We start from the raw sequence: 24,910 nt of genomic DNA, 5'->3' as shown, positions 1-24,910 counted from the left end.
GCAAGAATATTAAGTATGGAAGCAACATGAGGGGTGACCAGTATAACAAAAAAATTATATTTTGATATTTTTGACATTACTGGTCGAAAACAATATATCACGATATACACATATTTATGGAAAGTCATTCAAAAACATATAGAAAAGAAGGAAAAAAAAGAAAGTAATTGTAGACCTGTCATGTTCATTGCAATGGAATAACTTTATCAATAAATAACTAATAATGAAAAAAATATTTCAGTTGAATATACGTACAAGTCTTCTACATACATTAATCTTTGCAAACACAACCACATATTTATTTTGTATTTAGCTGTATTGGATACTAGAAACAAACCCTGGCAACTATAGATATAAATGCACAAAGGTAACTAACCCAAAAGTAACTCATGATGGAAAACATAATACATTGCTTCTAATATAATGATTATTTGTAGCACAATCTTTGACTGGAAGGTGCTTTACCAACCATTCTGTAGAACCGCAATTTTACATAACCGTTATATCAATTTAACTGGAACATCGCCCACCCCTATACAATGGGACTGTGCGCTTGCAATGCTCTGGCCAAGCGTACTACTGTGCATTTGCATACATGCTTAGAATACACCGATCAGCCACAACATTAAAACCACCTGCCTAATATTGTGTAGGTCCCCCACGTGCCGCCAAAACAGCACCAAAACAGAGCGGTTATCTGAGTAACCGTAGACTGTCAGTTCAAACCAGTCTGGACATTCTCTGTTGATCTCTCTTATCAACAAGGCATTTCTGTCCACAGAACTGCCACTCACTGGATGTTTTTTGGTACCATTCTGAGTAAATTCTTGAGACTGTTGTGTGTGAAAATCCCAGGAGATCAGCAGTTACAGAAATACTCAAACCAGCCCATCTGGCTCCAACAATCATCCATCAGGGCTGCAGACTTAAAAAATGACTAAGTTGAAACATTAATGAGCCAAATGGCTGTTTTTAGTCGCCAAATCACAGAATAGCTCAATTTAGATTGCTGTTCAGAAACAAGATAGAAAGCAGAAGAAAAGGAAGACAGTTAATAACCCATTAATCTGAGGTTTAATAAACAGTATAAAGTATATAGTTGAGAAAATAAGTTTGCATTCCCTTTTGTCTCATAAATTTTCACACCCCTATCATAATTTATACAAATATAAGAGATAAAAGATTTTTTTATTTAATACTACTCACAATCTACATTACAGATAATAACATAAAGTATAGTTTGTTTATAATAGTTTGTTGTCTTCTTGAGCATCAATGAATGTTTGCACCTTGTGAAATAGTTGTGAACAAGTCCCTCAAATGTCCTAAGTGTCAAAAGCTTGATATACTGTATATAAATGTGTATATATATATATGTGTGAATGTATGTATGTATGTATATATTATATATATATATATATATATATTGTGTGTGTGTTTACAGTACTGTGCAAAAGTTTTAGGCACTTGTGAAAAATGTTTGTGGCAGCGGGGGCGTGGTCAAGCGTCCATCCGGAAAAAGAGAGAGCGGTAAGGGTGCTTGCACCTGAGCTAGATTATGTGTAACGCCTGTCTCTAATTCCAGTGAGCATGGGGAGAGCGGCATATAAGCAGCCACACCACCAGCAGAGAGAGAGAGAGAGAATCTGGCACAAGGAAGGCCACGGTGCCAGTGAAGCTGCTACGTTTAATCTGTTATGTTTGTGAAGCTGATGTGTTTAAGTTACTACGTTCCTGTGAAGCTAATGAGTCTGTGAAGTTGTAAAGCATTGAAGTGGTCGATTAAAACTCCTACCTGAGCCTGGAAAAACCTGCTTCCCTGTGTTCTCCTTCCCTTCTGTTTCTGAGCTGTTACACTGGTGCCGAAACCCAGGATCTTGAAGTATGACCCATGGAGTCCTCCCAGTTGGCAGAGATCCTCAAATCCCTTGCTGACTTACACCAGTCCCACCAACAATCCCTGCTTGAGCTCCGGCAAGATCAAGATCGCCGGTTCTTTGAGATCCTTCGGGCTCAAGCAGAGGACCGGCATGCAATCCGGAGACTTCTCAGCCAGGAGAGAGCCCCGGCCGCCTCCCCGGACAACCACAGCCCCATGCCCCCGCCCACGCTTCTGAAGATGGGGGCCGAGGACAACCCGGAAGCCTTCCTCGATTTGTTTGAGCAGACCACTGAGATATGGAGCTGACTGCGTGATCAGTGGGTGGCCAGGCTCCTCCCGTTGCTGTCCGGGGAAGCCCAGCATGCAGCACAACAACTGCCGGTGGCGAACCTCCTGGCTCATGAGGACCTGAAGAAGACCATCCTGCAGCGGGTTGGCCGCAGTCCGGAGCAGCATCGCCAGCTCTTCCGGTCGATGAAGTTGGAGACGACAGGCCACCCGTTTGCCTTCACCCAACGGCTCCGAAACGCCTGCCAGAGATGGCTGCTGGCGGGGGATCGCGACATCGAGGGAATAATCGATCAGGTGGTACTGGAGCAGCTCGTCCATCAGCTACTGTGAGGAATGGCGGAATGGGTCCAGTGCCACTGCCCGGCCTCACTGGAGGAGACTGTTCGATTGGTAGAGGACCATATGGCGCCGTACCAGAGGGCGGAAGAGCCCTTCCACTCTCTCTCCCCTCCCCCTGTGTTTTCCCCGTTCTCTTCCCCCTCCCCTCTTCTCTCTCACTCTGCTCTCTCCCCAGAGCCCGTTCCTGTCCCACAGAGGCGAGGAGTCCTGCCACCGAAGCCAGTTCCCCGCGAGCGGGGTGTTGCATCGCCCACAGAAGCGACCATGCCACGCCGCTCTCCCCCTCAGGTGGAAATGTCCGCCGATGCAGGTGCGTGGCGCCTGGGCAAGTCTGCTGGAGTTGCGGGGATCCGGGACACTTCCGGGATCAATGCACTGTGATGGAGCTGGGAACGGTGGTCTGGATCCCCGACACTCCGCAGGCTGCCCCCGTTCGGGCCGGAGCGTACTGGATACCGGTAAGTGTCAAGGTGGGTACTCACCAAGCATTGGTGGACACGGGTTGTAATCAAACCACTATCCACCAACGCTTGGTTCAACACGAGGCTTTGGGCACAGCTAAAACAGTGAGGGTGAAGTATGCGCATGGGGATATTCACAACTACCCTGTGGTGACCCTTGTGATAAAATTTCAGGGAACAAAACATAGAGTGGAGGCCGCTGTTAGTTCCCGCCTCACCCATCTGCTGATTTTGGGGACTAACTGGCCTGAATTTAGAAATGTATTAAAGGGAATATGCGCGGATGGGTCCTGCACTTAAGCAATGCGATGTGAAATGTGCGATGCTCTGGCAGGGGAGGCGGAGCCAGGGCCATCTTCGTCTGCTCCACGTCAGGATGACACGAGGGGGGGGAGAGGCTGCAGCCCCTCCCGTCCTCAGGGATTTCCCAAAGGGGATTTCCCTTTGGAGCAGTCGTGAGACGAAAACCTCAAGCACACCTTTGATAGCACGCGCTCTATAGATGTATTCAATAACTCACAAGATGTTATCTGATGAAACCACATATGAACGCACACAACCCGACTGTCGCCAATGGCGACTAAATTTTAAATTATAGTCGCAATATATTATTTTTGGTCGCATTTGTGACCATTTTAGTCACAGTCTGGAGCACTGTCCATGCAATTATCTAATCAGCCAATCGTGCGGCAACAGTGTAGTGCATAAAATCATGCAGATACGGGTCAGGAGTTTCAGTTAATTTCACATCAACCATCAGAATGGGGAAAAAAAATGTGATCTTAGTGATTTGGACCATGGCATGATTGTTGGTGCCAGATGGGCTGGTTTGAGTATTTCTGTAACTGCTGATCTCCTGGGATTTTCACACACAACAGTCTCTACAATTTATTCTGAATGGTGCCAAGAACAAAAAACATCCAGTGAGTGGCAGTTCTGTGGACGGAAACACCTTGTTGATGAGAGAGGTCAACAGAGAATGGCCAGACTGGTTTGAACTGATAAAGTCTACGGTAACTCAGATAACCGCTCTGTACAACTGTGATGAGAAGGATTTTATCTCAGAATGCTATTCTGAGATGCGGGTTGGCGCTGTTTTGGCGGCATGAGGGGGACTTACACAATATTAGGCTGGTGGTTTTAATGTTGTGGCTGATCGGTGTATGTTTCTGACTTTATTCTCACCTCCAGACATTTTCATCAAAGGTGGCCAAACCATAGATGAAGCAGAGCAGACCAACAACTGCAGCGTAGAACAGCATCTCTGTGTAATAACCCAGCCAGGCAAAGTAGATGCTGATCTTCTCTCCATAGTATTTCCTGTGGAAAGGAGGACATTATTCATGAAGAAGCAAAGGGAACATTAAAGTTTGGGAACTACGTAAGGAACCTAGTCTTAACTACTTCAACAAAAAATATGTTGCAAAATTGTTGTCAGCACTCTACTTGAGTGACAAAAAAAACCCATACAGAAAATGATTAAAAAGGAGTATTATGTATTGGATTAATCTAAGTTTGAGGTGTTAAGTTATTGGGGTGCAATTGGTTTATCAGATGGCAGAACACCTGAACAATGTACAGCATTTATTTGAAATAGAAATCACTAGTGACATTATTAATACGTAATTCTTGGAGATTAAAAGTACCATTTCCTTATAAAAACATATTTCATTTTTAGTAATGCCACTGAGCCATACGATTATGTAATCATTACTACTACTGTACGCAGTGTTTGGTAGTAACACATTACATGTATTCTGTTTTACATCAGATTATGAAAAAATCTATTTACTCGTAACTGGATTGCACTCCATTTTAAAATGTGTGTAATCAGTTTACAGTTATTCAAGTCCATTCAGAAGTGCTAAAACATAATTCCTCTTCCTGAATAACAACAATTCTCTTAAAACTAAAAATACAGTACATGCATGTTATCCTAGTCTTCCAGTCTGCATAACAGTGTTAGTTTTTCCCTTTTGTTTTACTCAGCGACTGTCAAATAGCGAGTTGCTGTTTGATTTTATGTTTACTGATGTTTCATGGTCTTTCTTTTGTCTTACTACCAGTTGTGAAAACATATTTTAATATCCAAAGTTTACAATAAGCAATTAATTCACACTCAAGATCTATCTATTAATAAAATACTTTAATTTCAGCCACTGCCTTAGATTTTGAACATGAACACTTTGTAAACCATTAGTGTCTCATGTTGATAGTTACTGTGCTGAACTCCACATGTGGTTCCTCTGCTAGAACACCTGTGTGAACTTGATGGGAACTTACTTCATTGTCACTTGCCCAGATATTTTTGGGGCCACTGTAAATGTTTTAGCTGTATCACCCGGCCCTAATGACTACACATGCAGTTTGAAAACAGGAAGTAAAAAGTCAATCAAGGCTGTTGTGTGTCACACCGTATGAGGTTGAGCGGCTGTTCTTTATAGCAGCGACTGAAGCGAGCCCAGTTTTTGTACAGAGAATAACGCTCACTCTCACAGTTCGGATCACGAGATCTGGTCCAGTACCTGCACTACATACACACACACACATTATTGATGGAGCAAAACTCTCTAAAAACAGATGTAAAAGTCAACAGGTTTGATGGCTTTGTGAAAGATGTACATCATGCAGGGGGAAGGCCGCTGTGTAGGTTCCATTATTTAGCAGTCTCTTAATGCCCTTCTTGTCCTTGTCTTCTTTACTGTATGGACATCTGGAAAGAATGTAATAAACCTACACAGAGAACAGAATAAAACAGAGAACAGAATAAAACAAGATTTCAGTTACAGGAGGACAAACACTGCACATCCTTAGTAGTATAGATTTACTCCTAAAGAAATTAATTGTAATTTTGAAACATATGTATAAATCATGAGCACTCACATGAGTCACATCAGTAACCTTATAAAAGCTGTTTTATTCAACATGGGGCAGGGGTGCCCTCATAAGGGCTGCCATTTTAGAATCACATGAGGACCATCTGAATACTACTCACTTAATCTCAGTAACCATCTTGCTACTGCACACTTTCACTAATTAATCACAACATTAATCATGGCTAATTGTGAATAGTGAATTTCTACAATGGCATCTGTAATTGAAAATGTTTGATTTTGAATGATGCAGCATCCATACCACTAGGTGTCACTGTATGTCCAAGAGGACATGAGCAAAAAGTTACTGAGTGCACCTTTAAAGGCCGAAACATATTTAGTGCAACTACATGAATGCAGAACTCTCTAGCTACACAACAGAGATGTCAATTTCAGACATTTTCATAATCGATTGTTGTGAAAATTAACTATCAATTAATGGTTAATGTCAATATCGCAAATCGCACGTGATGACTTAAAGGAGACCTATTATGCCCCTTTTTACAAGAAGTAATATAAGTCTCAGGTGTCCCCAGAATGTGTCTGTGAAGTTTCAGCTCAAAATACCCCACAGATAATTTATTATACCATGTTGTAAATGCCTCTTTTTGGGTGGAATCAAAAACATGCTGTTTTCGTGTGTGTCTCTTTAAATGCAAATGAGCTGCTGCTCCCGGCCCCCTTTCCGGAAGAGGGCTGTGCCTTTACAGCTCGTGCATTGGATACTATAGCAACAGCAAATCAGAACCAATATGACTGACACCGTAAATACCGGAGTTCAGCCATATACGTATGAGCAACCGTAAACGACGCAAAACATAGGCATTTTGAGTTTGTGATAGTGCTTCTTATGTAGAAAATCACTTCCTGCCCTCCATCTGCATTTCACACTACAGCAACGCAGTGACGTGACGTCATGTGCAAACAAGCTATAACGACATAGCTCTGGTCTCCGTGAATACAATCAGAGACAATGGTAACTTTAGCTGCATTAGCCGTGGAATCAGCTAACAAGCACATTCGGAAAGGCGATTTGCAAACATTCACAAAATATAAAGTGCGATACTTACATCTTCAGTATATAAAGCTGGAACACAAACAGTTGGTACTGATCCATGCTTGAGAGTAAATTTTTTTTACCCTCATTCACAAAGCAGTCCGGTGTAAAATGATTTGCACAAACATACACGAATTTTGTTATGTTTTGGGGCACATTTTCTTCAAAAACAAAACTTGTCCACTGCGTCTTCAGTGGCTCTGATGCTGGGAGTGCATGAAGACTCTTATGTTCACTTTTACAGCCAACAACAGAACACTTATGACGCTTACAAAGCTGAGACATTATTCTTCTCACTGTAGCTGCTCCAGCACGGAAAAAAAAATGGCGGACTGTGTGTAGATCACTCGGGGGAGGATCTATGATAATAGGGTGGAGTCCGTCACCAGTCGTGGGCGTGGCCTGCTCTAAAGTGACGTCACTTTAGAGCGGATACGAAAACCAGTCATTTTGAGACACTGTTTTTGATTAATAGAAATACAAGAAAGAGGAGTGGGTGGACTTTAACATTGTAGGGTGGTTGTGTACACACACTGCCAACTCACATTTATGTTCAAACACCATGTAAAAGTTAATTTTGCATAATAGGTCCCCTTTAAAATAATGTGCATGTACACTGGTGGACAAAAGTTTGGAATAATGGACAGATTTTGCTCTTATGGAAAGAAATTGGTACATTTATTCATCAAAGTGGCATTCAACTGATCACAATGTACAGTTGTGCTCAAAAGTTTGCATACCCTGGCAGAAATTGTGAAATTTTGGCACTGACTTTGTAAATATGACTGATCATGCAAAAAAAACTCTTTTATTTAAGGATAGTGATCATAGGAAGCCATTTATTATCACATAGATGTTTGGCTCCTTTTTAAATCATAATGATAACAGAAATCACCCAAATGGCCCTGATCAAAAGTTTACATACCCTTGAATGTTTGGCCTTGTTACAGACACACAAGGTGACACACACAGGTTTAAATGGCAATTAAAGATTAATTTCCCACACCTCTGGCTTTTTAAATTGCAATTAGTGTCTGTGTATAAATAGACAATGAGTTTGTTAGCTCTGACGTGGATGCACTGAGCAGGCTAGATACTGAGCCATGGGGAGCAGAAAAGAACTGTCAAAATGGTCGAGTTGTAAGAAAGAAGCTAATGCCACAAAAAAAATCCCAGTTACAATATGCCCGACAACACCTTGACACGCCTCACAGCTTCTGGCACACTGTAATTTGGAGTGAGGAGACCAAAATAGAGCTTCATGGTCACAACCATAAGCGCTATGTTTGGAGAGGGGTCAACAAGGCCTATAGTGAAAAGAATACCATCCCCACTGTGAAGCATGTTGGTGGCTCACTGATTTTTTTGGGGGTGTGTGAGCTCTAAAGGCACGGGGAATCTTGTGAAAATTGATGGCAAGATGAATGCAGCATGTTATCAGAAAATACTGGCAGACAATTTGCATTCTTCTGCATGAAAGCTGCGCATGGGATGCTCTTGGACATTCCAGCATGACAATGACCCTAAGCACAAGACCAAGTTGACCCTCCAGTGGTTACAGCAGAAAAAGGTGAAGGTTCTGGAGCGGCCATCAGAGTCTTCTTACCTTAATATCATCGAGCCACTCTGGGGAGATCTCAAACATGCGGTTCATGCAAGACGACCAAAGACTTTGCATGACCTGGAGGCATTTTGCCAAGACGAATGGGCAGCTATACCACCTGCAAGAATTTGGGGCCTCATAGACAACTATTACAAAAGACTGCACACTGTCATTGATGCTAAAGCGGGCAATACACAGTATTTTTTTTTTTGTGGATTTTTCCCCTAATTTGGAATGCCCAATTCCCAGTGCGCTTTTAAGCCCTCGTGGTTGTGTAGTGAATCCGGGTGCCGGAGGATGAATCCCAGTTACCCCATGTGACTCTACCCTCCCTAGCAACCGGGCCAATTTGGTTGCTTAGGAGACCTGGCTGGAGTCACTCAGCATGCCCTGGGATTCGAGCAAACTCCAGGGGTGGTAGCCAGCGTCTTTTACCACTGAGCTACCCAACCCCCCCGGCAATACACAGAATTAAGAACTAAGGGTATGCAGACTTTTGAACAGGGGTCATTTCATTTTTTTCTTTGTTGCCATGTTTTGTTTTACGATTGTGCAATTCTGTTATAACCTACAGTTGAATATGAATCCCATAAGAAATAAAAGAAATGTGTTTTGCCTGCTCACTCATGTTTTCTCTAAAAATGGTACGTATATTACCAACTCTCCAAGGGTATGCAAAATTTTGAGCACAACTGTATAGTCAGGACATTAATAACGTGAAAAATTACTATTACAATTTTGAAAAAAAAAAAAGAGTTCTCATCGAAAAATCCTCCACGTGCAGCAATGACAGCTTTGCAGATCCTTGGCATTATAGCTGACATTTCACCCCACGCTTCCTGTAGTCTTGTCGGGCACTTCTCACGCACCTTACAGTCTAGCTGATCCCACAAAACCTCAATGGGGATAAGATCCATAACACTCTAACATCATAACACTGTGTTTCTTTACCCACTCTAACCTTTTCTTTTTGTTTTTCTGTTTCAAAAGTGGCTTTTTCTTTGCAATTCTTCACATAAGTCCTGCACTCCTGAGTCTTCTCTTTACTGTTGTACATGAAACTGGTGTTGAGTGGGTAGAATTCAATGAAGCTGTCAGCTGAGGACATGTGAGCCATCTATTTCTCAAACTAGAGACTCTGATGTACTTATCCTCGTTTACTTTTACATCTGGGCCTTCCACATCTCTTTCTGTCCTTGTTAGAGCCAATTGTCCTTTGTCTTTGAAGACTGTAGTCTATACCTTTGTATGGAATCTTCAGTCTTTTGACAATTTAAAGCATTGTATAGCCTTCATTCCTCAAAACAATGATTGACTGACGAGTTTCTAGTACCAAATTAGCATACTGGAATGCAAGTATTGGCACTGCCCTCTTAAAATATTCTTAGTTCAGTGTATTTAAATACATTTGGGCTAGTTTAGAACAAATCTGTGAGTTTAATTGCTGTTAATGAATTAGTCTATTGCTAAAAATAACTTGTATACATACAGTATTTGAGTTCATTAAAACTACACGTTGTGGATCGTGGAATATTTCGAACCTTTGGATTCATATTTTTATTTTAAAAATTAGGTCAAATCATAATTGAATATAACATGAAAATATCATAACAATATTAACATGCTAAATCTTTCCAAGAGTTGTCATGACTGAAATATATTTAAAGCAAATTACCTGAATAATAACACATCAAGTTAAATGGCAAAAACCTTTGACGGTACAGTAACTCTATCGCCCCTTTGAGTATTAAGGATTGTTACCACCACAATAACGCAAGAACGCACATTAAACACATTCAACCGGACCACGCATTGACAATGCATTTGCCAAGCGCTTGTGTCTTTTTTTTCGGGACTAAACGCACACTCAGCAATTTTTGGTTTATGATGCACTTGCTGCATCATGCAACAGCTGAAGTTTTCAGTCACAGACGCCATTGTAAGAATGCGCTATTTATAACACTGTGTAATATTTTTTTATTTTTTTTCTGGGTAGTAAGTGTTATTTCCTAATTGCTTATGCCTCAAAAGTATAGAAAATGGCTATTATTCCCCACAAACTTTACTTTTGTGACCAGGACAGTGATATTTTGAAATTTACCTATTTCCAATGAGAAAATGGGTGAATTTGTGTCTTTTCGTTCACATAAAGTCAGAAAAAGACAACATATGAATCCAAATTAACATGTATTTATACTAAAGAAATATTCAAAGCCATGCTGGTCCATAATGGTAACAAGTACCCATCTCTTCCCCTGGCTCACTCGGTGCACCTCAAAGAGGATTACAACAACATCAAGACCTTGCTGGACGCCTTGAAGCATGATGAGTATGGCTGGGAGGTCATAGGAGACTTCAAAATGGTGGCATTCCTGATGGGTCTCCAAGGTGGTTTTACCAAGTTTCCCTGCTATCTTCGCCTTTGGGACAGCAGGAACACCAAGGTGCAATACCACAGGCGGGACTGGCCACAGCGGACCGAGTTCTCTGTGGGGAGGAACAACGTCAAGTGGGAGCCACAGGTGGACCCCTGGAAGGTGCTGATCAAATTGGGCCTTATGAAACAATTTGTCAGAGCTCTACATAAGGAGTCGGCAGCCTTCAAGTACTTTCAAGACTTCTTCCCTAAGCTGTCTGAGGCAAAGGTCAAAGCCGGTGTCTTTGTCGGACCACAGATAAAGAAGGATTTTGGATTCATATGTTGTTTTTTCTGACTTTATGTGAACGAAAAGACACAAATTTGCCCATTTTTTCATTGGAAATTGTCATGGTTACTTGCGTAACCTCCGTTCCCTGATGGAGGGAACGAGACGTTGTGTCGAAGTAGTGACACTAGGGGTCACACTTGGGAGCCTGAGACACCTCTGGTCTTTGATAAAAGGCCAATGAAAATTGGGGAGTTGCATGCCACTCCCCCGGACATACGGTATAAAAGGAGCTGGCGTGCAAGCACTCATTCAGGTTTTATGCTGAGGAGCCGAGACAAGGTCCGGCCATTTCAGCAGGTAGTTCAGCGTTGTGGCAGGAGGGACACAACGTTTCATTCCCTCCATCAGGGAACGGAGGATACGCAAGTAACCATGACGTTCCCTATCTGTCACTCACTCGACGTTGTGTTGATGTAGTGACACTAGGGGTCCCTATACAAAACGCCGCAACTGGCTGAACTATGTTACGTGAACTGGCGGTGTGTGACGGGCAGACAACTGTGTGCCTCATAGCCAGCGCACCAGGCCAACACGTAACCTCCCCCAACATAGTTATGAGTGTCGAACGGCCCTTTGGGGACAAGTCGACTACCCAAAAGTTAGAGACAGGCTAGCCCAGTCATGACCTCTTTTCCCCTTCTTTTTTTCCACTCCCTAAAAAAAGGGGGAATATCCAACTGGGCCGACCAGGTCTAGTCGGGGGGTGTACCTCCCAAGGGGAGGATACCGCGGAGACCACAACTCGCCCAGACAGAGGGGGGATATTTAAGTGGAAATACGTCACATGGTCTTGCCGAACTATGTTGGAAGTATGTCATGTGGAGAAGTCTCATGGTAGGTCCTACCCAATGGGGGAGGAGTTACTACAAACATGGAGACTGTGGCAGAGGGGCCTCTGCCCAAGGAAGACGCAGTCTGCCAACAGGGATACGAATTAGCGGAAGATATACATTGCATGGGGTTACCTACAGGGAACCACCACATGCGGAGCACCTACCCCAGGACAGAAAACTCAACTGCCACAGGGCTCGGAGGAAGCCAACCAGGGAACATAGTTTGTGAACACTACTGGGAGTTAATGGCGCACGTCTTCAGCTCAGGGGAGGTGAAAGGCGCTATGTGCAAGCGATACACCTGGCCAGCTATCCTGGACTTATCCGCTTGTATTGCGTGCCACTACACGGGACAAAACCGGTTCCACCCGGAGGTTGTAGAACCTCGCAAAGGTGTTAGGTGTTGCCCAGCCCGCTGCTCTGCGAATGTCTGTTAGAGAGGCATCCCTGGCCAGGGCCCAGGAGGCCGCTACGCCCCTGGTAGAATGGGCTCGTAGCCCTACTGGGGGTGGCACATCCTGGGCGTGATATGCCATAGCTATGGCGTCAAAGAGCCAGTGGGCGATCCTCTGCTTGGAGACAGCGCTTCCTTTCTGCTGTGCACCAAAGCAGACAAAGAGATGCTCAGAGATCCTAAAGCTCTGTGTGCGATCCAAATAGATGCGTAAAGCGCACACCGGACACAGCAATGACAGGGCTGGGTATGCCTCCTCCTGAGGCAGCACTCGCAGGTTCACCAGCTGGTCCCTAAAACGGGTCGTGGGAACCTTGGGCACATAGACCGGTCGGGGTCTCAAGATCACGTGAGAGTAGCCCGGACCGAACTCAAGGCACTTTTCGCTGACAGAGAACGCTTGCAGGTTTCCTACCCTCTTGATGGAAGTGAGTGCAGTCAGGAGGGCAGTCTTCAAGGAGAGTGCCTTAAGCTCATCTGACTGCAAAGGCTCAAAGGCTCTGTAGACCCTGAAGAACTACAGAGAGGTCCCATGAGGGAACGAGGCACGGACTGGAGGGGTTCAGCCTTCTGGCGCCTCTCAGGAACCTGATGATCAGGTTGTGCTTCCCTAAGGACTTACCGTCCACTGTGTCCTGGTGTGCTGCTATAGTGGCTATGTACACCTTCAAGGTGGAAGGGGACAGCCGCCCTTGCAACCTCTCCTGCAGGAAGGAAAGCACCAATCTGACTGCGCATCTCTGGGGGTCTTCCCGTTGGGAAGAACATCACTTAGCAAACAGATGGCACTTAAAGGCATACAGGCGCCTCGTAGAGGGGGCCCTAGCCTGAGTGATCGCTTAGGTCTTCCATGTCCCGTCCAGGGGCCAGACATGGGGATTCCAGAGGTCTGGTCGTGGGTGCCAGATGGTGCCCCGTCCCTGAGAAAGAAGGTCCTTCCTCAGGGAAATTCGCCGGGGGGGGGGGGGGCTGTCGCCTGTCGCGAGGAGCGTAAGGTCTGAGAACCTCATCTGGGTGGGCCAGTAGGGTGCTACCAGGACAACCTGCTCCTCATCCTCCCTGACCTTGCACAGAGTCTGTGCAAGTAGGCTCACTGGGGGAAACGCATATTTGCACAGTCCAGGGGGCCAGCTGTGTGCCAGCGCATCTATACCAAGAGGTGCCTCGGTCAGGGCGTACCAGAGCGGGCAGTGGGAGGATTCTTGGGAGGCAAACAGGTCTACTTGTGCCTGTCCAAATCGACTCCAGATCAGCTGGATCACCTGAGGGTGGAGTCTCCACTCTCACCTGAGGGTAACCTGCCGTGACAGCGTGTCCGCTGCAGTGTTGAGGTCGCTGGGGATGTGAGTGGCTCGCAGCCACTTGAAGTGCTGCTGACTCCAGAGAAGGATATGGCGTGCGAGTTGTGACATACAACGAGAGCGCAGACCGCCTTGGCGGTTGACATATGCTACCGTTGCCGTGTTGTCTGTCCGAACTAACACGTGCTTGCCCTGGATCAACGGCCGGAACCTCCGCAGGGCGAGCAGAATTGCCAGCAACTCGAGGCAGTTGATGTGAAAACACAGCCGCGGGCCCACCCACAAGGCGGCAGCTGCGTGCCCATTGCAAACGGCGCCCCAGCCCATCTTGGAGGCATCTGTTGTGACCACGACGTGCCTGGAGACCTGCTCCAGGGGAACGCCTGCCTGTAGAAATGTGAGGTCGGTCCAAGGGCTGAAGAGGCGGTAACAGATGTGATGACCACGCGATGTGTCTCGTGGTGCCATGCCCATCTCGGGACTTGAGTCTGAAGCCAGTGCTGAAGCGGTCTCATATGCATCAACCCGAGTGGGGTGTTTACCACTGAGGATGCCATATGCCCCAGGAGCCTCTGAAAGAGTTTCAGTGGAACTGCTGTTTTCTGTTTGAACGCCTTCAAACAGGCCAGCACTGACTGTGAGGCGCGCTGTCAACGAGACTGAGTCCAACTCCAAACCGAGAAAAGAGATGCTCCGAACCGGGAGGAGCTTGCTCATTTCCCAGTTGACCCAAAGCCCTAATCGGCTGAGGTGCGAGAGCACCAAGTCCCTGTGTGCACGCAACATGTCCCGAGAGTGAGCTAGGATTAGCCAATCGTCGAGATAGTTGAGAATGCGAATGCCCACCTCCCTTAATGGGGTAAGAGCTGCCTCTGCGACTTTCGTGAAGACGCAAGGGGACAAGGACAGCCCGAAAGGGAGGACCTTGTACTGATACGCCCGACCCTCGAATGCAAACCGCAGGAAGGGTCTGTGTCCAAGTCGAATCGAGACGTGAAAGTACGTGTCCTTCAGGTCTACCGCCGCGAACCAATCTTGATGCCGGACGCACGCTAGAATGCGTCATGAGCCATAATCTGTAGGGGCGTTCTCTGCAGTGCACCAGTGCAGAGGAGGGAGAAGCTGCTGAAATGCACCGTCAGATCCAGCAGAGGTGAATGAACAGTCAGCTCAGTAAACATCGACCATTCGGCTCCGAAGAGAAAATCTGAATGAGTGGTTGCACGCCAGCTCCTTTTATACCCGTATGTCCGGGGGAGTGGCATGCAAATTGGCCTTTTATCAAAGACCAGAGGTGTCTCGGGCTCCCATGAGTGACCCCTAGTGTCACTACATCGACACAACATCGAGTGAGTGACAGATAGGGAAAGGTACATTTCAAAATATCACTGTCCTGGTCACAAAAGAAAAAATTGCGGGGAATAATAGCCATTTTCTATACTTTTGAGGCATAAGCAATTAAGAAATAACACTTACTACCCAGGAACAAAAATTGTGTTACATAGTGAGCCATGATTAATTTATTTCACATTTGAAAGTGTCCAATAATGGGGGTTCGCAATGTAAAAGTATTATTTGTTTCCGGAAAACAAAGTGTACATTTTAAAATTAGGAATAATATTCAAAGAGAGACACTAAAAAAGTTTAAATCCAAAAGCACAGATTTTTCACTTATTGAAAAATTACTCATATATAAAATATCATATATTATGTAATAATAATAAAAAAAATTGTGCACTGTAGGTGCTAAATGCTAGGCATTCCTAGCAACTGATATTAAGGGCTTTCTTACGATCCTATTGCGTGTGGATGGAGGGAAAAAGGTGTCTTTATCCTCGATGAGGAAGAAATCGATCTTGCTCTTGTCAAATGTGGAGGTGAAGTAATCTGGCTCAGGGTGCATCACGTGCTCGGGCAGTCGGATGGGTGTAAAGAGCCAGCTGCAGGGCACCTCTTTCTTATCAGGTATATCATTGGCTTTAAAAGGAACTTTGATTTTCAAAACGTCTGCATATGTTGCCAACACCTCCCATGGGAGGTGGACCTTCAGGAAGAATGTTCTCCCATCTTCCGACTCCTGGAATGACAAATGCATGGCAGATAAGAAGAGGAAGAACTGCTATTTGACTTTCACTAATTAAAATATTCCTTTTGAATGGACAGCAACAGGCAAAAGTAATAGCTTTCGTTGAGCTATTCCTTTAAGTAAGTTACCATGTACAATATGAACTACACTGCCTTCTAGTGGACACTAACTGACAAAATTCCTGTAAATTGGGCTCAACTAAACAAATGCAGTGAAATACACTATATTGCCAAAAGTATTCGCTCACCTGCCTTTAGACGCATATGAACTTAAGTGACATCCCATTCTTAATCCATAGGGTTTAATATGACGTCGGCCCACCCTTTGCAGCTATAACAGCTTCAACTCTTCTGGGAAGGCTTTCCACAAGGTTTAGGAGTGTGTTTATGGGAATTTTTGACCATTCTTCCAGAAGCGCATTTGTGAGGTCAGACACTGATGTTGGACGAGAAGGCCTGGCTCACAGTCTTCACTCTAATTCATCCAAAGGTGCTCTATCGGGTTGAGGTCAGGACTCTGTGCAGGCCAGTCAAGTTCTTCCACACCAAACTCGCTCATCCATGTCTTTATGGACCTTGCTTTGTGCACTGGTGCGCAGTCATGTCGGAACAGGAAGGGGCCATCCCAAACTGTTCCCACAAAGTTGGGAGCATGGAATTGTCCAAAATCTCTTGGTATGCTGAAGCATTCAGTGTTCCTTTCACTGGAACTAAGGGGCCAAGCCCAGCTCCTGAAAAACAACCCCACACCATAATCCCCGCTCCACCACACTTCACAGTTGGCACAATGCAGTCAGACAAGTACCGTTCTCCTGGCAACCGCCAAACCCAGACTCGTCCATCAGATTTCCAGATGAAGAAGCGTGATTCGTCACTCCAGAGAACGCGTCTCCATTGCTCTAGAGTCCAGTGGCGGCTTGCTTTACACCACTGCATCAGACGCTTTGCATTGCACTTGGTGATGTATGGCTTGGATGCAGCTGCTCGGCCATGGAAACCCATTCCATGAAGCTCTCTACGCACTGTTCTTGAGCTAATCTGAAGGCCACATGAACTTTGGAGGTCTGTAGCGATTGACTCTGCAGAAAGTTGCCGACCTCTGCGCACTATGCGCCTCAGCATCTGCTGACCCCGCTCTGTCATTTTACGTGGCCTACCACTTCGTGGCTGAGTTGCTGTCATTCCCAATCACTTCCACTTTGTTATAATACCACTGACAGTTGACATGTGGAATATTTAGTAGCGAGGAAATTTCACGACTGGACTTGTTGCACAGGTGTTATCCTATCACAGTACCACGCTGGAATTCACTGAGCTCCTGAGAGCGGCCCGTTCTTTCACAAATGTTTGTACAAGCAGTCTGCATGCCTAGGTGCTTCATTTTATACACCTGTGGCCATGGAAGTGATTGGAACACCTGAATTCAATTATTTGGATGGGTGAGCGAATACTTTTGGCAATATAGTGTATGTTGCTACTGACTGAAGGATATTGCTAAAAGGGTAATAATCTTGTGTTTATTAATCAATATCTTTACTTGTGAGATACAGTCAATATGATTCTGATGCCATATGAATATCCGTATGGGCCTTTCTGGCCTGTCACTCACGGATTTGTCCTCAGTCTCCAACTCAAGTCCTGCTTTCTGTAAATTAGCTTCAAACTCCTTCCTCCGATCCTGTGAAACACATGGAAGATCAAAAACAATTGATTGGTGTTTTTGTGCATCCTGCACAGCTGGAACACTGTACTGACCAATCAGCTTCCAGTACTTTAACTCAACATAATATTTTTCCCCACATTGTAATCGTATAACCTGTACAACTTCTCCCAGCCAATGTGTCCATAGACAGAGTTTTGTGTTTGTGTGTCTGTTAAGAGTGTGAGTTCCTGTCTTGGTCTGGTGAGGCACATACTTCACAACTAACAGGAAAATGGAAGTACATACTCACTGTAACCTCTGACAGACACGCACACGCGCGTGCACACACACACACGCACGCACACACACACACACACACACACACACACACACACACACACTGGTGTGAGGCTTCACTAAGTTGTCAACACACCTAACAGGGATGTTTTGAAAGTGCCACAGAGATACAGTGTTTAAAAGCAGTTTATATGTTATTTTCCAAATATTGTAATGTAATGACTTATAGTTGACTGCATATATAATTACACTTCAGAAAGTTTGACTAAATAATAATAATCCATTTAAAAACTTTTAACTATAAACTAGTCTCTGATTTTTAGAATGGCTAGTTTAGTTTCAGAGTTGCAATTTGTTTAGGCAAATACTTTTTCCAAATTCCCTTGGAATATGCAGGTGGAAGCAAAATGTCATTATATGCATATAACAATAAAAAACGCACCTGTTTCTTCTCTCCATCCTTATCGTCGATGAATGAGAGAACGAAATCTATCCGCCGTACGCCATCTCTGAAGTACACAGAGTCCTTGCTCTGAAGCTGCTTGTCCACCTGCACACACACAGGTTATTGTTTTTCATTAATTTTTTTTCATAAAAATACAAATTACCAGTTCCAGACTGGGAAACAAGTATTAAACCTATTACATGACAAAAGAAATACAGTTACTCAACTTGCATGAAAACTATTTGTTGAGGCATTCAGATCTTGTTATTACTTGCTCAGGGTATATTAAATATTAGAAACTAACTGCAGTTTCACCACACCAATCCATCATGCGATTTGTTTAGTTAGAATAACAAGACTAATGCCACAGCACCCACAGCAAACAATACAAGCATCCTGCTTCACACACGCATAAAATCTCAAGCACTTCAGTGTAAGCTTTATGCAAAAGAAAAACCAGCATTACCAATATGTCTATTATTTGTATGAATTACTACAGAATGTCTTCAAAGTCCCTTTTAAGGCAAGTCAATCCACTCGGCGGCCATCTTTTGAACGCTCCGTATTTTCAATGGATGCAAGTGGCGTAAAAGTGCAGCTCCTATCTACTTGAATGGGGAAAGACAGAAATCTCCAAAACAGTTGGTCAAGACAACGATCAAACAACACATTTCAAATCAGCAGTAAAATCCGACAACACTGGTATCATAAATTGTGCTTCTTTAGCTCAGATTTTTTTTTTAAAAAGAAAAAGAAAAAGCTATTTGTCAGGCTGGTCCAGTGTTCTCGAGTTGACTGACAGGCGATGTCTGTATCTAAAAGGTGATTGGCTCTTTTACCTGTAAGAAGGATATTCTTTTCTACATCTGCCATATTGGTAATTGCAATTTCTCCCATTTATTTTAATACATATGGTCAAAGTCTTTCTAGCAAGTCAGTCCACTGTCGGCCATCTTTGGAATGCTCTCAGGTGGGACTTCATTTCAATCATCCGTTGACCTTTGGGCGCTAGAGCTTATTGGTTGGGCGTTCCAATTTCTCCCAATCATTTAAATAGAAGTGGCCCTTCTCTGCTATGTGCTCAGTCTTGAGGCTAAATAGCCGCTGACATCTAACCCTAAAATGACTTGAAATGTACTTTATTTAGGACATTTTCCGTTTGAAGATGTAACCAGATGTTTGTAAAACATAAACACATACATTCGGTAAAGCTCTGCAGTCTGATCTCTATAGCGACTGGTATCTGAGAATGATCATTGGAATACTGTATATACAGTATGTGCTCAGAAACATAGCAGGTGGAATAACAGTTAGCATAAAACACTCGACTCCACTATGGATGTCACTTAGCGCCCCCTGGAGGAAGATCACTGTTTCTCAAAGGAAAAGGCTACGGAAAATGTGTTGTTTTGTAAGATTAGTCCAGAAAATGTAAGTGCAACAATGACTCTATGCGTTTATGCTTTTTGCAGTGAAACAAAGGCCCAGAGATCACCATTTACACATCTACAGTAAAAGTAAACCTTTGGCATTTTGAACTGACTGTTCCTTCCCCCATAAACCTCAAGTTATTCAATAATGCAGCAATGTTTGCTGCAATCTGCTTTTCAGGAGAGTCTCATATTAGTCCTATCTCAAGATCTAAACAGATATAAAAAATGAGGAAGGCCTATGTAGGGTTACATTTATTTCGGCAACACCAGCCAAATGTCTTATTTTGAATCATATTATTTTTAAAACCTTTTTTAATTACAGTCTACAACTTGCAGGAAAAAACACTGATTCCAGATCAGACCTGACAAGAACATGTTCACTCTCAGCTCACACTGACATGGCCCTCATAAGAATAGCCTTCACTCAGAGGCAGGTAAATAAGCTCTGTAGGAAGAGTTGCATGCTCTCTGCCCATCACAGGAGCTGTAGCAGTCTGCAGCTGTTCTGTAACAACTAAAAATAACTTACATACAGTACGCTACATAACACAAACAAAGACAGCCAGTGACCACAAATCCTGCCCAGGGCGTACAACACTGCTTCATTTTCTCAACAAGACCTCCAAAGACGAGGCTAAACCCAGCTACACTTCTTTAAGTTTAACCAGCTCTATTGCTTATGCTGCTTCTGAGTCATTCTATAAAACGGTGCCATTTGTGTCCCTCATAAAAGTAGATGTAAAAAATTACTAACAGCTGATCACAATTTTCACTTGTTAATATGGACTTTTTCTAAACACATCAACAAAAATCCAGTAACTTCTAAAAAAAAATGGACTTTTTTTTTTTTTTGCCTGTCCCCACCCCTGTATTTCAAACTTCTCCTTGCTATATTACTATATTACCAACTATTCACATTTTGAAGAAAATGTGGAAATGAAAGCTTTTATTATGGGATGGATGGATGGTGTCCCATCTAGAGCTGTTGAAATTAAGGCATAAACACGTGAATAATTAAAAGTTTCATACGTTATTTTTTCTTAATCGCAATTAATACATTTACCGTTAATTAAGCATAACCTAGCATAAACACTGGTTGGAAGGGTGGAACCTTTGTGATATGTCCACCCGGAGTCATTACACTTACACCACAAACACACACAACAGCGATTCTGTGTTAATGATCAAGTGATGGAGAATTGAACTCTTAATGCTATTTGATGTACAAAACAAGCCCAAATGGGACTTTAAATTAAGTACTTTGCAGCCTAAGGCACAATGTAATTAACACAGAAGCACTTCAAGTCTTAACTATCACCAAAACGCAGAATGAGACATTGTCTGCAAGCGCTTTTCATGTGGAGCTTGACGCTGGCGTTGACGCCCTGACGCAAATCGTGAATGCGGCTGCATGATTGCTGTAGCAAAGCGGATAGCCACAGTCTGTGGAGGATGAGAGTTTAAGAGATGTCATGTGTATTGCAATGAATACCCAACCTATAGGGACTAGTTCTTTCATTTAGTCAACCTCCCATTTAGACTTCAGGAAACATTTAATTAGTGCTATTTTAGTGCATTTATATCTGTGGACGCTTTATTTGGAAAATGCAAAAAAATCCCTATTGTTACACATTGTTTTGTTTTCTTTCCTAAGGACGAAATAAATGCATTTTGACAGGAAAAGTAGTATATTTAGAGTCAGATTTAAACACTTTCAAAATCTGCAATTAATCGCAAATAACTTTAGCCTTTAGCTTACATCACAACCATGAACATGGTTCACTACTTGCTGTTGCTAGTCAAAATAATTGGTATTAGGGGGAGGGACATTCTCATTCTAGAAAGGATTTGATAGGACAAAATAAGTGAGTACAGTATGAGTTATCAATATTTTTGTTCTGTAATCCCGGAAGAGAAAGTAATTTGAACAAATTTGAAATGCATTTATAAAATGGATAGTTCTGGTCCTGGATGCTGATTGGTCAACAGCCGTGCTTTGTTTATGATAAAATCACAGCTCTAACCTCTTCATGGAACTTCTATTTGTATCACTCCGTAGCAAAGTCTTTCTAGCAAGTCAGTCCACTGTCGGCCATCTTTGGAATGCTCTCGGGAGGCTACTTCAAATGATGCCAGTGCAGCTCCTATCTTCTTGAAAGGGGAAAGACCGAAATCTCAAAAACATTCGGTCAAGATTACGATCAAAGAACATATTTCAAATCAGCAGTAAAATATGACAACACTGGTATAATTAATTGTGCTTCTTTATCTCAGACTACACTAAAAAATGCAATTTTCCTAGCTTGTATAGCTAGTGCGCATGCACGTTAGCGAGTTGATTGACAGGTGATGTCTGTATCTAAAAGATGATTGGCTCTTTTACCTGTAAGGCGGGACTTCCTTTCTACATCTGTTGACCGTTGGGTGTTAAGAGTTTCTTGGTTGGGCATTCCAATTTCTCCCATTCATTTAAATAGGAGTGGCCAATCTCTGCTGCACAGTCTCTGCTCCGTAGCACCCATAGCTGACAGTCATTCTTGTTGCCTAGCAACGTTCTGTTTACTGCCAGGGACTATCTACCTTCTTCGGAAGTGTTCCACGATTCAACTGTTTTCAATTTTCAGTCTCCAGTGTTTCCACTAGCATCTGCATATATTCTTAGTGGGTGATGTTACATTTGTAAAAAAATCAAAAAACATGTGGCTGTATAGTGCCGATACTTCACAGAGTTGAGATGACCGTATATTGACAGTGTCTCAACTAATTGTGTAGATAACATGAACCAATGGCCCGAGGTTAGTTACATTAGTTACGTTGATATCACAACTACTTTAAGTTATGTCAGCCAATAACAGCACAAGTTGAGCCTTAAAATTCATTTTTACTCCAAAATGGTTGTTGTTCTCGTTTGGTAGTTTTAACATTGCATCTCAAGACCAGAAACATAAAACAGGCTATTAGAATCATCATGGCACCACCCACTGGTTGCTCAGGAAAACTGTGGATATCTTCTAGCGGAAGGATGGCATTTAATGATTTAACTTACAAAATATAAAATTTTAATGAACATTTGTGTCCTTAGTATTTTTATTATGTGGTGACCGTTTTATCAAAGCAATAAGGCACTCAAACCTTATTGCTTAAATATTTGCTAAAAGTGAATTTTGTCAACTTTTAAGAGTACACTAGCATATATGACCTCAAAGCTAACAGACATGAAACTCCAATTTTGATTTCAAGAAGTCTTTAAACACATTATATACCTGATAAATATTTAAAATCTTTCAAAAATTAACTTAAAAATCACCATATCTGCCCGGAAAAGGCACCAGTTTCACAGAATGACCTTTAAAACAAAACAAGGAAAATCCTTTTGAATGCCAACTGTCTACAGCTAACACTTTTACACTAATGTACACAGTTCAGAAATACACAATAACATCCAGTTGAGATTGCTATGTGGCTCCTAGGGCGTTAAGGGTGGTTGCCAGGGTGCTGCTACGCGGTTGCTAAGGTGTTCTGAGTGTTTTTAGCACATTATTATCTGGCTTCAAGGGAGTTGCTAGGGTGTTTTTGGTGGATGTCAAGGCATTGTTGTGTGGTTGCTAAGGTGTTATAAGAGGTTTATTCTGATGCAGTTGCTAGGGTGTTACTAGGTGGCTGCTAGGGTGTTTTTTTAGCACATTGCTATGCGCTTGCTAGGGCGTTGCTAAGGTGTTCTTGGTGCTTATCAGGGCATTGCTGAGCAGTTGCAATAGTGTAATGAAGTAATATATTGATTTCCTGGGCAATGCTATGTGGTTGCTAAGGTGTTCTGAGTGTTTTTAGCACATTGCGGTGTGGTTTCTAGGGTGTTCAGAGTAGTTGTCAGGGCATTGCTGAGTGGTCAATAAGGTGTTATAAGTGTTTTTATTCATCTTCTTTGCAGTTTCTAGGGTGTTCACATGTGATTGCTAGGGTGTTGCTAGGGTGTTCTCTGTTGTCGTCAGGTCACTGCTGTGCAGTTGCTAAGGTGTTGTAAGTGGTTTAGTTGCTGTGTGGATACTAGGGTGTTGCTAGGTGGCTAAGAACTTAATAATATTTTCACAATCTGGATTTTTTTCAATAAAGAAGAAAATAAATGCTGTACCAATTACAGTTGTCATTACAACATAAATGCATTTCAGAGAACAATTTTAGAGTTTCAACTGAAGTTAATATGGAAATGAGAAGTCAGACTAAAGTTTCGACAGTAGGCGTCCCGTGTACCGGAATACTGGCCGTTCGCTGGGGGTAGTGGTCACAATTAGATGGTAACTGAAATGTGAATTTTATTTAGAGTGATGTTTCCAGAAACGATCAATCTCTTTTAATCACTGTCTGTTGAATTATTGTCAAACAGACAGCAGTCACACCCATAAGAAAGGAAAAATCACAAATACGATCACTTTAATTATCAGTTGTTTTCTAGAAACCAGTAAGATTAAATGGATGTCAAATGGACTCTTTTGATGAAGTCCCCTGTTTTTCAGCTTGTTCTCCCTGAGAAAAAGGCTTCAGATTTTTAGAAAATATCTGAATAATTAGCACATTTACATGCACAATCTTACATGAGGGTATGATAAATGATGACAATATTTTCATTTTTGGATGAATTTGAGCAATAACATTTTCCACAGTAATATTCTCTCTGCTGTCATCAGCATGTCATGTGTAAAATCATTTACATATCGTGACATTTTCAAAAGGACTAACCCTGCCATTAAACGATGTATGTAAATGATAAGGCTTATCTGATTATTCTACAATTCCCATTACGTACTTCTTTTTACATCTGTATGTTCAGTGTTTCACTAAAGCAAGAAAGTCATACAGGTTTCGAACAACATGAGGGAGAATAAATTATGACAGAATTTTATTTTTTTGGGGGGTAACTCGATGCCTTTCTAAACAAACCTCTCTCACACAGAAATACTCCTTTGAGCAGAGCTCTTCTAAAAGGACATCACGCATTCTTTTTACAGTAAGCAGGAGTGTGTTTGACATGGCACAGCAGCTGTTGTTCTTTCACTACATGCCTCTCTCCCTCTTTAATTTCCCATAATTACACATTACAGATGATACATATGAACATATATTAGAAAGCGTATCATACCCATACGCTCCTCCACTGAAATATAGAGTAAGTATATGTGTGGTTAAATAAATCAGGTCCTGCCTTCAGCCA

At 42.8% G+C, this 24,910-nt stretch overlaps 1 protein-coding gene across 1 annotated transcript in view; it reads right to left on the bottom strand.

Annotated features, from left to right (window-relative positions):
• The window catches only part of ano5a (anoctamin 5a), a 98,176-nt gene that overhangs the window by 50,564 nt on the left and 22,702 nt on the right, over positions 1–24,910 (bottom strand). Inside the window, exons 3-8 of the mRNA XM_051692039.1 lie at positions 18,269–18,376; positions 17,497–17,565; positions 15,595–15,879; positions 5,596–5,706; positions 5,388–5,503; positions 4,159–4,293 (exon numbers count right to left, since the gene is read on the bottom strand). Coding sequence (XP_051547999.1) covers positions 4,159–4,293; positions 5,388–5,503; positions 5,596–5,706; positions 15,595–15,879; positions 17,497–17,565; positions 18,269–18,376 — 824 coding nt within the window. The remainder of the gene's footprint in view (positions 1–4,158; positions 4,294–5,387; positions 5,504–5,595; positions 5,707–15,594; positions 15,880–17,496; positions 17,566–18,268; positions 18,377–24,910) is intronic.

Source organism: Myxocyprinus asiaticus, chromosome 48 (assembly GCF_019703515.2).
Source record: "Myxocyprinus asiaticus isolate MX2 ecotype Aquarium Trade chromosome 48, UBuf_Myxa_2, whole genome shotgun sequence".
NCBI lineage: Eukaryota > Metazoa > Chordata > Actinopteri > Cypriniformes > Catostomidae > Myxocyprinus > Myxocyprinus asiaticus.
The sequence above is the reverse complement of the archived record's forward strand: the minus strand, read 5'-3'. Positions and strand labels throughout refer to the sequence as shown.